This window comes from Arachis ipaensis, chromosome B2 (assembly GCF_059453495.1).
Source record: "Arachis ipaensis isolate K30076 ecotype BB chromosome B2, ASM5945349v1, whole genome shotgun sequence".
Taxonomy (NCBI): domain Eukaryota; kingdom Viridiplantae; phylum Streptophyta; class Magnoliopsida; order Fabales; family Fabaceae; genus Arachis; species Arachis ipaensis.
In genome coordinates, this window is record NC_142437.1 from 5,013,349 (window position 1) to 5,025,239 (window position 11,891).

The following is an 11,891-nucleotide window of genomic DNA, read 5'->3' on the forward strand; positions in this document are numbered from 1 at the left end:
AGTTAAAGTATGTGAAATCAATTGTTACTCTCACCTGCCAATAAATTATTATAACTCAAATAACATAATCTCTCCATATTCAATTAAAAAGTTGCGGGTTCGAGTCTCCTATTCTTAATTAAAAAAAAAAAAATTACTACTCTCACCTCAGCCGTCTTTGTGAAATGGTGGGATCCACTGAAAAATATATATGTATCTAATATTCTAAACTAAGCTGTCTCTAGCATCCTCAATTTATTTTAGGATTTGGTTACTATTAAATGTTTAATGCAATTTTCAATGAGATTAAATAAATAAAATGTGTGATGCAATTTAGGAAACAAATGCATATCATAATGCCAATCTTTGACGAGAAAATAAATGGGTTGCGTCATCATATTTTTCTTATGATTGATAAAATATTTTTTTCTCTAATCTTTATAATATTTAATTACATTTAATTTTATTTTTAGTATTTTTAATTTATATTAAAATTATTTTTGGGCATTAATTTATGTAAAAAAATTTTAAAAATAATTTTAATACAAATTAAAAATAATAAAAATAAAATAAAATGAATTAAAAATAAAATTAAATGAAATTAAATGTTAAAAATATTTTAAAAAATTATAAATATTAAAAAACAAAAAAGATATTTTATTATGAATGATTTGTTTCGTTGATGCGATGATGCTTATATTATACAAAATATCAATTTGTTGTTTTTTAATTATTAAATTGATGTATGAATGAATCTTAAATATGAAGAGGAATTCATGATGAATATGCACTGGTGTGTAGCTTAGTCATACACGTGGCATGCAACACAAATTTGGATGGCTATTGCCGATCCATTTAATTCTCAAAAGATTAGAATAAAACTATAGAACATAATATCAATTTTTTACCAATAGATTTTTTTTTGAGAAAGTATAGGTAATTACTTTATGTCTAGTCAATTTGAACAATTTTTTCAAAAATTTGATTATGAAATTTTCAAAAATTAGGATCGCCATCCAACTTCAATTTCTAGTGCGATTCTTTTTACTAATTTTATTTTTTTTAAGATCTTTTAGATGTATTTTTGTTATATATGTTGTATGTTTCTTCTTCGTATATTTTGGATATTTTTTTTTATTTTAAAGGTTTTTTTTTAGGTTTTGAATTTTTTTTTAATAACTTTAAATATTTTTTTACTTAGTTTTCAAATATTTTTTTAATAATTTTAGATATCTTATTTTATTAGATTTTTTATTTTTTGAAATAATTTTAAATATCTCTCTTGAATTAGGTTTTAGATGTTTCTATATTTGAAAGTAATGCGTTTTTTTATTATAATTAAAAGAATTTTAGATAATTTTTTACAATAATTTTAGATAGATGTTTGTTTTATTACGAGTGTTTTTTTTTTTTGTGGTTAGCTTTTTTATTGTGAATGGAAGTGAAAGTGAAATCAGGCGGTTGGATTGGGATACTATTTTTTCGTTAATGGACTCTTTTTTTTCACTAGTTTTAACAGTATTTTTTTATTCGGGCCTGCTACACATACAAGTATCCAAGCATCCAAGTTGGCCCAGCCCAAATCGAAGACACGCGCATAAGGAAGCATAACATGGCGCGTCAAAATCACGCGCTCAACACAAACGGTTACGTATGGCAGACTCTTCCACTTCCTCCACTTCTTCCACTTCTCAAAACGCTTCGAAACCAAGGAAACGCTCCCATTTTCGAGCAAAAATCAAAGTTCAAAATATACAAATCGTTGTTCGAAACCTCCATCAAAACAACATCAAACTCTCCGTGAAGAATCTGAAGAGAAAACGAAGCAAATACACTCAACGTAAGTTCATCAAGATTACTGTATATTTTAGTTTTCTTCTACATCGTTCTTCTAGGGTTTACTGTGCTATTATTCTTGCTTCTTTGTCACACTGTTCTAAGTTCTACGTCATTCTTCTAAGTTCTACGTCGTTCTACATTCTTGTTCTAAGTTCTCTTGCTACTGTTGTTGATTTTTGGGGCTTTATTCCGTAGATTGGGGGTTGTATACTGTTTGAAATTGTAATGTGACTTGATATTGATGCATGTTTGAGTGATATCTCACTGATATATATGAATGTATCTGAATAATATCTATCTCACTGTTATCAATGGGTGTATCTGATTCTTACATATGGGTGTATCTTACTCTTATCAATGGGTGTATCTGACTCATATATGCGTGTATCTTACTGATATCTGAATTAATTTGATATTGAAGCATGTTTGAGTGATAACTGACTGATATATATGGATTTATCTGAATAATATCTATGGGTGTATCTACCTGTTAACAATGAGTGTATCGGATTCTTACATATGGGTGTATCTTACTGTTATTACACCTTGTAATGTTGCTTGATATTGAAACATGTTTGACTGATATCTGACTGATATATATGAATGTATCTGAATAATTTCAATGGGTGTATCTCACTGTTATCAATGGGTGTATCTGATTCTTACATATGGGTGTATCTTACTGTTACTAATGCGAGTATATTTGTGTGTATTTTTTGTTTCAGACAAAATGGCAGCAAGAAACCAAACGAAAGACCTTAAGTGTGCCACACATCTCCTGAGTGATAAGTTCAGAAACATGGCTGAGGAGAAGAAGGCAATTGTCAGGGATCTTGGATTTGGTGGGTTGATGCACGTCCCACCTCTAAGGGTGGATCACCAACTCTTAAGGGAACTGGCAAACAACTTCAAACTTGGGGAGAACAGACTGAAGACAGGATATGGTTCTTTCCAAATAACACCAAAGACAATAGGTGATGCGCTTGGCATCAATGCAACAGGTAACTAGCTCAAAATTATAGGTGTATATTAACTTGATGCTTGGGTGTATTTAAGGTTGATGCTTGGGTGTTTTTGAACCGATTTTGATACTTTGTTGTTTTCTTTTTTGTAGGAAATCTGTTTCCTGAGAAAGTTGAGTATAAGCAACTTTATAAGCAACTTTCTGATGATGACAAAATAATTTATAGAAGATTCCAGGGTAAGACCCTCAAAAGTCTTACCGATGAAATGATGGAAATCGGCGTTGGCAGCGAAGAGGAACGCCTGATGTTCAAGAGGATATTCATCCTCTACATACAGATGGCGTTCCTTTTGCCAACGACGATAAACAAAATATCGCCCGTGCACCTCGCCCCAATTTTTAAGATGGACGGCATATCGGAGAGAAACTGGGGGGCGCATGTTTTGACCTTCTTGATCAAAGGCATCACAGACTACCAGGAGAAGAAGAAGAAGGCAATTGATGGCTGCCTCTTTGCCCTCATGATAATATACTTTCATCTTTCTGAAAACAAAGGCAAGAAGAGGGCCGAAAGACCACCAAAGCCTTGGATTGCCAACTGGACTAAGGAGAAGTTGGTGGAAAGAATGACTGCAGAAAAAGAAGAAACTTTGGTAAGTAAACATAATATGTTGCTTGTATTTTATTTACCTGAATGCTGCTAGCTAAAATATCTCATGTTTCAGGGGATTGTGAAGATGGCGGAGACAAGAGCAAGAGAAAAAATGAAAGAAAAAGAAAAAAAAGAAAAAAAACAAGAAATCAAAAAAACAAAAAAAAGGAAGGCGAGTCCAACATCGTCTTCGGAGACAGAAACAGCTACTGACAGTGACACTTCTACCTCTGAGTCTGAGACTCAACAAGACTCAGAGGATTCAGCAAGAAAACACCCCATCAAAAAGGGGAAAAAGTAAGTACCATACTTGGGTGTAATTTCTTTTTCAAGTTGGGTGTATCTTGTTGATCACGTTGGGTGTATTTTTAGTATGTTCTAAATAATCACTGTTTGCCTTCCAGAATGGACTCCAGAAAAAGAAAGCAGAGGCAAGAGGAGCCAGATTCTGATTCAGAATCTGAATCTGAACAAAGTGATGAGTAATGTCCTCAAATTATTACTCCTTTCTTTTGGCTTCATTATAAAGATTTCGTGTATTAACTGAAGTGTCTGTTATTAACTTATAGGAGTGAAGAATCATCACCTGCAGAGAAGGAGAAGGAGAAGAAAAAAACAAAAACAACACCAAAAAAGTAAGCACTTCTTTGCATAATTTTCTGTGATAAAATTAATTTTTTATTTCTGATTGGTACTCTTTTTTTTCCACCCAGAACACAACCAAAAAAGAAAAAAGTTCTCGTGGAGGATTCACCTCCTAAAGAAGACCAATACTTTGACGGGTACAGTACCTCGTAAGCTATATTACCGTCTATCATCGTAATTATTTTTGTTAACATCTTCCTTTATGAATGTAGTGAGACATATGAAATATCAAGTGACGAACTGGATGAATGGCTAGGGCAAAACGTTGATAAATCTGCTGCAGAGGGGTATGTCTTGATGGGCTGTCTATTTCATATTTTGTTGTGTTTTGCATGCTAATAATTGTTTCTTGTTTCGCAGGGAGAACCAACCTGACCTGCGATCGACAGAAGGTCGCTATGTGTCGTCTGAAACGTAAGAAGCTTTATTATTTAATAAAATCTTGTTATCATGAATTGGGTGTGTCTTGTGGTACCATTTGGGTGTATTGAGTGGATCAAGTTGGGTGTATGTTGTCTAATAAGTTGGAATATTAACTTTGTTGTGTTGCTTGGATCAAATCTATCTTAGAATACCGGCTGTGAACTTGGGAACTGATGCTCCTTCCTCTCAAGGAAACACAGAACAGAGTAGTGTAAACCAGCCGTCACAGAGCATGTAATTTCTCTTTCAAATAACCGTTACTTTTGTTCTTCTATTACCCTTCTACTTCTAATTCTGTATATATTTTTTTTTAGAAAAAAAAGCCCTTTATTATTTTATTCAAGAAAAAAAAGGCAGGAAAAAAAAGCAAAAACTGCAAGTATGTAAGTTCTCAAAAAAACAAAGCCTGTCTTCTTTTTGAATTGTTCGGGTGTATTTCTTGAATTTCTTTGGGTGTATTTTAGGTTGAGTCCGTCTGATTCGAATATGATGGTTGTGAGGGAAGAGACACCGTCCGAAGCGCTTGCAATGTGAGTTTTACAATAATATTCAACCTTATAACCTTATTATTTTCAAAGGCGTTGTTAACCATTCATTTTTCTTCTTGTTTAGAGTCCCGATTCAGGTTTTTGTGCCGACATCCCAAACAACCACAGAGACAGATTTTGAACCAACCCCTATGCTACAGATTGAAGGGACTACAGAAACGTAAGAAATAGTATTGAGTGTATATTTGTTTGGAGTTTGGGTGTATATTAGCTAACAGTTTGGGTGTATATTGTTCCTGATTAGTTTCTTTTACGCCGTGATTAATTTTTTGTAACTGTGCAGCACTCCTGAAACCCCCAAACAACTTCAAGAGACCACACCCACGGTTCCCCCAGCTCCAACTAAAGTGTAAGTTCATCAGACTAAAATCAATCTTTGCTTATCATCTGTATATTCTTATTCTTATTCTTATACATGATGACGCAGTCATCCAGACGCAGAAGACGCTGCTGCCCTGTTGATGATGGCACGGACAGCTTCCTATGTTCCTAAAACAGATCCAGGGGTGCCATCATTCAGCCTTGGATTGACTGATTCAAGCCAGGAGGGGGCATCAACGCAGGAGACAGAAAGGGAAAAATCTCCAGAAGCTGCGAATTTGATAGAACAATTGGACAGTTTGGTCCAAAGAATAGCAAGCAGCGCGACGAAAGGAAAAAACACAAGTCCACAAATTCTGAGGGAGACTGGGGGAGAAAGTTCTGCAAAGTTTGAAACTCCTCGGGGATTATATCAGATTACGGATGATATGAAACAAAAGTGCTACATCTGGGGGACGAGACTGAAGGAAGATGCAGATGGCAATACTAACGAGTACGAGGAGATGTGCACTCTGATCGGTCAAGGAAAATACATTTTGATGAGAATGCACCTTGCTTCCCTCCAGGCAAAAAGTGATATAGAATCTCAGGTAATATTAGAATAAGATTACTGTTTTTACACCAAAGTCAATTACAATGCTTATTAATGTAAAATTGATTTCGGCATATATTTCTAGATTGTATCTGCCATCTGCCTCATCCTCAACAACAAAAATGAAAAGAGATTTCAAGAACAAATATACTGTCTCCCCCCCGATATTGTGGTAAGTCTTACTTCTACGAACTTCGGGTGTATTTTCTGTATTGATTTGGGTGTATTTGTCACGTTCCATTGGGTGTAAGTTTAGTATTTCATTTCTCGTTTCCCATTCTTGCAGTGCATGGCGCTTTCGGATCACCCAAAAGGGGAATTCGTATCACCAAAAACGAAAAAGGAATTCAGGGTGGAAGCCTACCCGAGTTTCATTCCCTTCATAGATAGAAAAAAATTGACTTCGCACCCATATGTAAGTTTTCGTTTGCTAAATTTGTTAGTACGCTTATTTACTTATTTGCAAAATAAAATAACACACTGTTCATGTGTGGCAATCCTTCAGATTTTTGCCCCTGTCTGCTACGCCGGGCATTGGTGGTTATGGCTGATAAATACAAGAAAGCGTAAATGTCAAATACTTGACCCGCTACACAAAATAGCTCCCACTGATGAAAGAAAGACCATTAATAAATTCACTGTAAGTTGCCTCTGTCTTCTTTACTTTAATAGCTATAGGTCTATTTCGTTAGTTGTGATGGGTGTATATTGTCCATTCAGTTGGGTGTATCTTGTCCATTCATTCGGGTGTATTACTGATTTGTTTTCGTATTTAAGGGATACGTATTTTCAAGATTGATAACATATGCCGGCGGCAAACCTCTTCAGAAAGGGGAGAGGGAGAAGGAAATTAAATCACCATATGTTAAAATATCAGGCCAAAAAACAAGGTATAAAATTGAGTCTGAACATTAAATTTTTGTAAATGAGTCTTGTAATTTACTTTCTTCGTTTTCAGCTATGACTGCGCTGTGTACGTTATGAAGTGGATGGAGATAATTGAGCCGGAAAACATCAAAAAGGGGAAGTATCAATGGGATAATTGGCCACAGGTAACTGTCTTTAAAACCATATAACTCTGTATTACTTTACTGAATTAATATTGCTGTTTAAACAGAATATACATTTTTATTGTAGGAGGAGGTGGACCACTATAGAGTGGAGTACGCATCCCGGATACTATTCAGTGAGATGAATACACAGAGAGATCAGGCAATTAGAGAGAGTAGTGCTATAAGGCTGTCGAAGCCATCCTCTATATTATTAAGTCCCTTTTGTCAGATTAATTCTGCTGATATAGAAACTGGGTAATCCAACTGGTTGGTAGTTTGTAAATTGAACAAATGATGTAAATATTTGCCATTTATCAACAACTTCTATTCCATGTATATTTTTTCCCATAGTTAAACTATCTGTGCTGGTAAACTGTCTGTGATGTATTCAAAAGCTGTATTACAGGTGGTAAAATATGAAGGAAAAAATCAAGGCATATATAAACACAAATTATAAACTGCTACACCCAACGCAAGTCTAATAATACACCCAAGGTTGTATAAAATATACACCCAAACTGTCTGCGCTGTATTCAAAATGTATGAATTACATGTACTAAAATATGAAGAAAAACATCAAATCAAATATAAACCCATAACCTGAGAATTTTTACAGCTTTTGTTTTATATATATATCTATATATGTGTCTATATCTAAATTGTGAATTAACGAAAATACACCCAAAATAACGGTGCTTTTACACCCATATTCTGCAAAACTATACACCCAACGAGTTATCCCCTGCTGCTGGTACCCTGTACTGATAACTCATAACGTGTCCTTGATATTGGCTGCAATTTGAATGCGCCGCTGATGCAGCATCAAACAGGTTTATCTGAAATATAACACACACACATTACCTAAACTATTAACGAGAAAAATAAACTCAATCGCCACAAATTTAAAGAACATTACTTTTACCTCGCTTAAAACTTTCGTCTTCTTCTTCTTTGTGGCATTTGCGATCTGTTTCTCCAGCTTTGAACCTAGCCTGTTTTTTGGACGTCCTCTTGTTCGAATCCTTGGCGGGCTTTGAAGCTCGTTAACGGATTCCAAGTTGGCGTCTTCGTGGGATAAAGAAGATGTCCCCTTCCTTTTGGCTTTTAATGCTTCCATCTCGGCCATGACGTTATCGTACGCACGGTGCAGAATTGCAGTCAGCTCCTCCGATTCGGAGGCAAATTCGCATATATTTTGCGAACGAAAAACCAATTGGTCGAACCTCTTGCTTCTTGGCTCCATTAGTGGCTCGTCGTGGCTGCTCTTGATGTGTGTGTGTCGCCTCTTTACCTTCTTGCTCCATCGTTCCAGTATGTATCTCGGTGACACTTGGCTTACTTGTTCAAAGCTTAACACGCTTAGTGCGTGACGGCACAGTATCCCTCTCGACTCGAATAATAAGCAATGGCATTTTACCTCGGCTGCAACCGAGTCGTAAGTAACCGCGAACTTGTTGAATATTGAGCTGGAAACTTGTTCTCCGACTTCGTATACTGAATAGCCTAGAGCGGAATTCTTTAGTCTGGTGATGCAATTCGCCTTTCCTCTGAATTGCGCTTGGACTTCCCTAAACTTTGCGTGAGTGTACGCATCTTGAAACTGAGCTTCAATGCAGGATTTGGTTGCACACGGTATGACCGTATGAAAATCTGCAGCGTCTGATTCTCTCTTTGCTTGCTCCCTGCTTCCGAGGCAATTATCGTATTGTTTGACGAACTGAATAAGCGAGCTGTTCCGGGTGATATACTTGTTAAAAAATGAATGCATGCTCTCGCTCCTTTGTGTGCTTCTCATCCCTGCCCAGAAATGGTGATCCAGATAGATAGGAACCCATATGTGACGGTCTTCGTACAGATCTGCATAATACACCCAAAGACAGTCTATAAATACACCCGAAAAAACATGCAATTTACACCTCTGATGCAGATTTTAAAAAGACATTACCTGAAAGCCACTTGTTGTCCCCAAGACCAAAATTCAGCAGAAAATCGTTCCAATTCCTATCGAATGAGTCTTTGCTGTGAGAGTTCCAAACAACTTGGCTCATTTCTTGTTCGATATCGGCATGTCCCTTGTACCCGTTTAATTTGCTTGGAATCTTCTTCATGATGTGCCAAATGCACCAGCGGTGAACTGTTGTTGGCATACAGGCCTCTAAAGCCCTTTTCATGGATGCGCACTGATCGGTGAGAAACCCTTTCGGAGCGTTTCCTCCCATGCAACGAAGCCAGCTTTGAAATAACCATTTGAATGATTCAATTTCTTCGTTCTTCATCAAAGAGCATCCGAGAAGTGTTGATTGACCGTGGTGATTCACCCCGACAAAAGAACCACAGACCAAATTATACCTGAAACAAATTACCATGGTCCAGAATGCAAAATCATTATCTACACCCTAACAAATGCTTCGCATACACCCAATGAAACAGCCAATATACACCTCTACTGCGGATTCGTAAAAATAAATTAATTTGGCATCATAAACAGGGACAGTTTGTTACCTGTTTGTATTGTAGGTGGTGTCGAATGAAATGACGTCTCCGAAATACTCAAAGGCGGCTCTGCTTCTTGCATCGGCCCAAAAAGCCAGCTTAATCGATTGATCATCTTCGAGTTGGAGCTCAAAAAAGAAATTCGGATTCTTCTCTTTCATTCTTAATAAATATTTCCCGAATTCCTTTGCATCTTCTTGTTCGGAAACATTCCGCACTTCCCTGGTAATGTAATTCCTCACGTCCTTTTCGATAAAATTTAACTCGCGGTGACCCCCGGCAGCCGCAACAAATGATTGGTAGGTTTTGCTTGGTCTGATACCGGCCTCCTCGTTATTCTCTATCGTACGACGAATGGACATGCTTAGTTCCCTGTGCTGTTTGAGCATCTCTGCTTTGCTTGGGCAGCAGGGGTGTGAATGATCCAGCACAACCTTTGAAATGATCCAAGCACCGACATCCTTCAATGTGTGTATATAAATTCTTGCAGGACAGTTTAGACCGGCTGTCGGATTGGTCTTCTCGGTCGGAGATATTTTAGATTTCCATTTTCCCTCTCTGCTACATGTAATCAGTTGGTTCTTAATCTCGTTTCCCTTTCTATTTGTGCACCGAACTCTTGTAGAGAAACCTGCAGCCTTGGCGTAGTTCCTATAAAATTTTCCAGCATCTTCAAGGGTGGTAAAGGTCATTCCGACCTTTGGAACAAGCTCGTCATCAACAACTGAGAGAGGCTGCAAAATACAGTGTCAGAACTGTAAATACACCCATAGATATGATTCAAATACACCCAATCATGTCTAATACGATACACCCTAACCGCAACAACTCAACTACAGAATGACTTTTAAAGCCATAAACTGTAAATACACAGCATGCAGATATAATACAGTTCTAAAAACACACCTAATCATGTCTGTTATAATACAGCTGAACAACAACAAGTAAATTAAAATAACAAAAAACCAGTAAAGTGTAGATACACCCACACTTCTAGCTAAAATACACCCAAACAAGAATTGATCTACACCCGAGCGTCTGCTACAAATTTCAGGTAATTAATCACAACTAATACATTGAATCGACAAATTCAGGTAAACGTGTTACTTTCACAGTAATGTTCAGCAATTTTTCAACTACACAATGCTATACAAATTACTGAAAGAAATTTCATACTAATCCTATGTAAATCAAACCTCAGGGACTTCGTTAGATTCTGACTCATAATCCACTTCGCCTGCATTCATATAACAATCTGAGGTTGAATGATCCATTATCTTCAAAAGGAGATCAAACTTTGATTTCGAAAAACAACAAATCAAAAATAGAAAACGAATATCGAGTTGCAGAGAGAGACAAAGGTAACCTAAACGAAGAAGATGCTAGTGAGAAAAGGAGAAGAAAAGAACAATGGAGAAGAAGGAGGGTAAACGCGGGAGAAGAAGAAGAACGAAATCTCAAAATAACGAAAACGAAAAGGGAAAGAAATATTTTAAATCTGGTAGTTAGATATACGCGCGATGTTATATAGCGCGTGTAATCAACGTACCTGAAGCAGCGCGTGTTTTGATCTTATTGTTTAATGAACTTGTATGGCATACAAGCCATTAGGGCTTGTATGCAGAGCTTTTCCGTTTTTTATTTAACAGATTAAAGACTAATTTGTTGCGGATCAAAGCTCCGTTTAAGAGTCGCTGACTAATAAATTATTGCATATACAAAATAAGATTCGAATCCCAACACTTGCTTAAGCAGATTAAACTAACCATTAAATCAATCTAAATTGGTCCCAATAAATTTATGAGTATAATATTGATGCACTAACAGTACAAAATATTTTATACAATCGTACAATTATATTCGTATTTTTATGACAATTCACACGATCAATATAAAATATAATTATTTTTATTGATGTGACATTATGTAATTAAATACAAGTATAAAATTTATTTACAGATTTACCCTATATAAGTGCATCTTAAATTCTAAATTCATTTAGGCACTGCCATGTCTAGTATTAGCACTTCAGGAATAATTAATTGAATTTAGTAGATTAATTTATTAATAATAAAAGTGGTGACTCGTTAACATTTTCTTATAATGAATGCCTTTTTTAAAATTTTCACGTTACTAATTTTTAATGAAAACCTAGCATCACATTTTAGTATATTATTTGAGAGATGGTATATAGATTCTAAATTTTTTTCATATGTATTAATGACTTATTATAGACACTTGTTAAAAGATTTCTTTTAATTTTTGAAAATTAATAAATAGAAATAAGATGTGGACAAATCTACTTAAAATGTACTAAACTACTAACCTATCCCCACAATGTGAAAAAAAGAATGCAACCTAAAACGTAGTTTGAGGCAAACTA

General features: G+C 35.7%; 2 protein-coding genes across 2 annotated transcripts; one reads left to right on the top strand and one right to left on the bottom strand.

The window, feature by feature from the left end:
* Positions 1-1,520: 1,520 nt before the first annotated feature.
* Positions 1,521-7,274, top strand: LOC148572884 (uncharacterized). Its single transcript, XM_088505102.1, has 20 exons — positions 1,521-1,819; positions 2,544-2,819; positions 2,933-3,435; positions 3,508-3,731; positions 3,839-3,916; positions 4,004-4,069; positions 4,148-4,216; positions 4,292-4,366; positions 4,440-4,493; positions 4,650-4,736; positions 4,967-5,032; positions 5,115-5,210; positions 5,334-5,399; positions 5,478-5,961; positions 6,049-6,135; positions 6,250-6,378; positions 6,469-6,603; positions 6,741-6,853; positions 6,922-7,015; positions 7,101-7,274. Exons 1-20 carry the CDS (start codon positions 1,633-1,635, stop codon positions 7,272-7,274), a joined length of 3,063 nt encoding a protein of 1,020 aa, XP_088361228.1. The 5' UTR covers positions 1,521-1,632.
* Positions 7,275-8,663: 1,389 nt separating this feature from the next.
* On the bottom strand, positions 8,664-10,782 carry LOC148572885 (protein FAR1-RELATED SEQUENCE 5-like; the record flags this gene model as incomplete). The annotated part of the gene is made up of 4 exons (XM_088505565.1): positions 10,705-10,782; positions 9,518-10,242; positions 8,961-9,364; positions 8,664-8,872 (listed from the first exon to the last, which is right to left on the bottom strand). Coding segments are annotated over exons 1-4 (1,416 nt in total), but the record flags the coding sequence as incomplete, so codon positions are not given.
* Positions 10,783-11,891: the final 1,109 nt, after the last annotated feature.

Excerpts from the sequence above, each read along its gene's own strand:
- LOC148572884 (XM_088505102.1), top strand. The coding sequence starts at position 1,633 with ATGGCAGACTCTTCCACTTCCTCCACTTCTTCCACTTCTCAAAACGCT. Across the intron at positions 1,820-2,543 it reads ACGAAGCAAATACACTCAAC|ACAAAATGGCAGCAAGAAAC; the intron begins GTAAGTTCATCA and ends TTTTTGTTTCAG. Across the intron at positions 3,732-3,838 it reads CCCATCAAAAAGGGGAAAAA|AATGGACTCCAGAAAAAGAA; the intron begins GTAAGTACCATA and ends TTTGCCTTCCAG.